Genomic DNA, 2,775 nt, shown 5'->3' with positions numbered 1-2,775 from the left:
TCTTATTTCTTAAAGCATTTTCGCTACTCGCATGACTTAGAGCAGGTTTACCTTTTTCATCACTTTGAGTAAGTTTATTTTTTCTCTCATTTAAAGCAATTGCACTTTCTTCGTGATCTAGGGAATTATGACTTTTCTGCTCATCTTGAGAAATTTTCTTTTGTTTGTCTTCTTGAAAAGCTTCACTTTTTTCGTCAGCTTCAAAATCTACACATCTACCATCGTCTGATGCAGGCTTACTCAGCTCATCCGTTGAACCAGGTTCACTTATTGCATCAACTGGAACAGTTCTGATTTCCACATCACTGAAGTCTGGTTCACTTATTTCACCTTTTAGAGGATGCTGATTCATTTCTTCACACAGACTAGTATCACTTAAAGCTCGTAGATTTTCCCCTTCATGTTGAATGCCAACAACTAATGTTTGAATCAAAACTTTCTCTGAAGTACATGTTGATGAAAGAGTGCTGATTTCGGAATTTTCTTGTTTGCACTCTACCATAACTTTTGATTTCTGCTTAAATTCTGGACAACAAACAAGGTAATGCTTCCTTCCACAAAACACACATTGAACTTTGTTCTTACAATTTTTTGCTCGATGGTTTGTTTTCAAACACGCAAAGCAACAATTTTTCTCTTTCATTATTTTCAATTTTTCATCATAACTTAAATTTTGTGCTTTGTAGCAATCTTTACTTTGATGAGAATTTTCACAGAATGTACAATGTATTACCTTATTGCTATTAATTTCTTTTACTCCTGAAAGCAAGTTGCTCGCAGTAGGTATAATATCTTCCTTATCTTTCGGAAATTTTCTGTAGGAATCACTTTGCTTCATCCCGACTTTGCAAGGGTGATCCGTTCTTCCCCCTCTACTTCAGTTCTTAAAAAGTTTAGAAGCTGGTTCAGTCTTGCACTGTATGATTTTTCTTCACTTGCAGAATTTCTTAGCCAAACTCTTAAAATGTCTTCTGGAACACACGATTCCACAAGTGGGAATAGCATAGCAGCATATTTATCGCATGTCATCCCAATAGATTCTAATGATCTTAGGTGGGATTCAAGCTTATCATACAATTGAGTAATGTTTAGTTTCGATTTAGTAGCATTTTTAACAACTAAAGTCAAGAGTTCGCGAACATAATACTCCACTAACAGTTCCTCGCGGCCAAACCTTGCTTTGAGGCTTTCAATTGCTTTTTCATAATTTTCTGCTGTTGGTGGATAACTATCATTGATCTCCTTCGCTCTTGTACCAGGAGACATACACTGTATAAAATATTGGAATTTATCTCCCTCTTCCATTTGTTTATGTTCATGAATTCTTTTAAACTGACTCCAAAAGCACAGCCAATCTTTAACTTCACCACCGAATTTCATTAATTCCAGTTTGGGAAGTTTTAGTTGTGATTTCTCATTATTAATACTAGCGCTTATCTGGGATTTACTTTCTAAAAAAGAATTTACGTAAACTAACGCTTCATCAAACTTGATTTTATATTCTTCTATAGCTTCAAATTCGACAGTATAACTTTTACCGTCATCATCTGCATTTAATGTAAGTTCTAAAATTTCGTTGTCAAGAGTCATTAAACCAGCATTAATGCGTTCTAAAGTAGCTAATTTAATCTTAAGATCACTTATTGCAATATTTTCATTCTCAAACAAGGCCATTAAATTCATATATGTCTTAGTAAAAGATGTTCGTAACGGAGATCGCTTCTTGACAAGATTTTCCATTCCAAAACAAAAACTAAAGTTTTTCAATCAGATATTCCTTAAAAAAAGTACTGACCTTCTTTAAAATCACTACTCCGGGTCACCACATGTTAGATACGTCATTAAGTGTACACCACTTTGTCCATTCATATACTTTTATTTCTTAAATATTTCTTATAACATATCTTAAAACACTGCTTAAAACATTTCAAATCAAAACTTATCTGTTCTAACAAAAACATATCCACTGTTGCCAAATAAAAACTTACAAACTCTTAAAGGAAGGGAAAATAAAGCAAAGGCTTGCAACAAATATTTAGTAACCAAGAAAGAAGGTGATATAAGCCCTGCGCTTCCGTTAAGAAAATTTTCGTGTAGCGGGTGAGGAATTCGTGTCAGCTGCAAAATTCGTTCCTCGAGTAAAACTCGCTCTATATAGACATTTCGCGTTAGTCGAATTGCGTTGTAGCCCTAGTCCACTGTTGTTAAAAATTGCACATTGAAGTAAAGTAATCATTTTTAGTTATGTTTCATGTTTCGGATAATTAGTAGTACCGATTGGGATATTTTTCATTTTTCTTTATTTTGTCTTTTTTACTGATTGAGTGTTGATATATTAACATATTAAAAGTCAATTATTAAATGTTGTGGGTTTTTGAGGTTATTGGCAAAATAGAAAAATGCTGTTATTTCATTTTATCAGGGGCGTAAGAAAAGAGATGGTGTCCAGGTCTGGAACCCTAGCTTGAAGCTCAAAAGCAATCAATTCCTATGAAATAACTAATGTTATCCTATGAATCCCTAACTATGAAATATAAGTTCCTTTAAAATTAACTCATATAATGAAAATTTAATTTTTTCTCTTTTGTTGATGCACTTCATCATCTAAATCAATTTTATGTATATGTATGTCTAGTCTATGTAAAATTTAAATTAAATTACGATTGGATTTATCTCAATTTCAAGTAGCCGAGTTGCTCTTCTTGAACGAAATACTATTTACTGTCAGGAAAGGATTAAAAATTTCAAGGTTGAACTCCTTCCACTTTTAAATCC

General features: G+C 33.0%; 1 protein-coding gene across 1 annotated transcript; it reads right to left on the bottom strand.

Moving 5' to 3' along the window:
- Window positions 1-834: 834 nt before the first annotated feature.
- Window positions 835-1,740, bottom strand: LOC129216335 (uncharacterized). Its single transcript, XM_054850546.1, has one exon. The coding sequence runs from the start codon at window positions 1,738-1,740 to the stop codon at window positions 835-837; it is 906 nt and encodes a 301-aa protein (XP_054706521.1).
- Window positions 1,741-2,775: the final 1,035 nt, after the last annotated feature.

This window comes from Uloborus diversus, chromosome 2 (assembly GCF_026930045.1).
Source record: "Uloborus diversus isolate 005 chromosome 2, Udiv.v.3.1, whole genome shotgun sequence".
NCBI lineage: Eukaryota > Metazoa > Arthropoda > Arachnida > Araneae > Uloboridae > Uloborus > Uloborus diversus.
Note: the sequence above shows the minus strand (reverse complement) of the source record. Positions and strands in the feature narration are given on the sequence as shown.

What these genes read in the sequence shown, in the direction of transcription:
- LOC129216335 (XM_054850546.1), bottom strand. Translation starts at nt 1,740, where the DNA reads ATGGAAAATCTTGTCAAGAAGCGATCTCCGTTACGAACATCTTTTACT.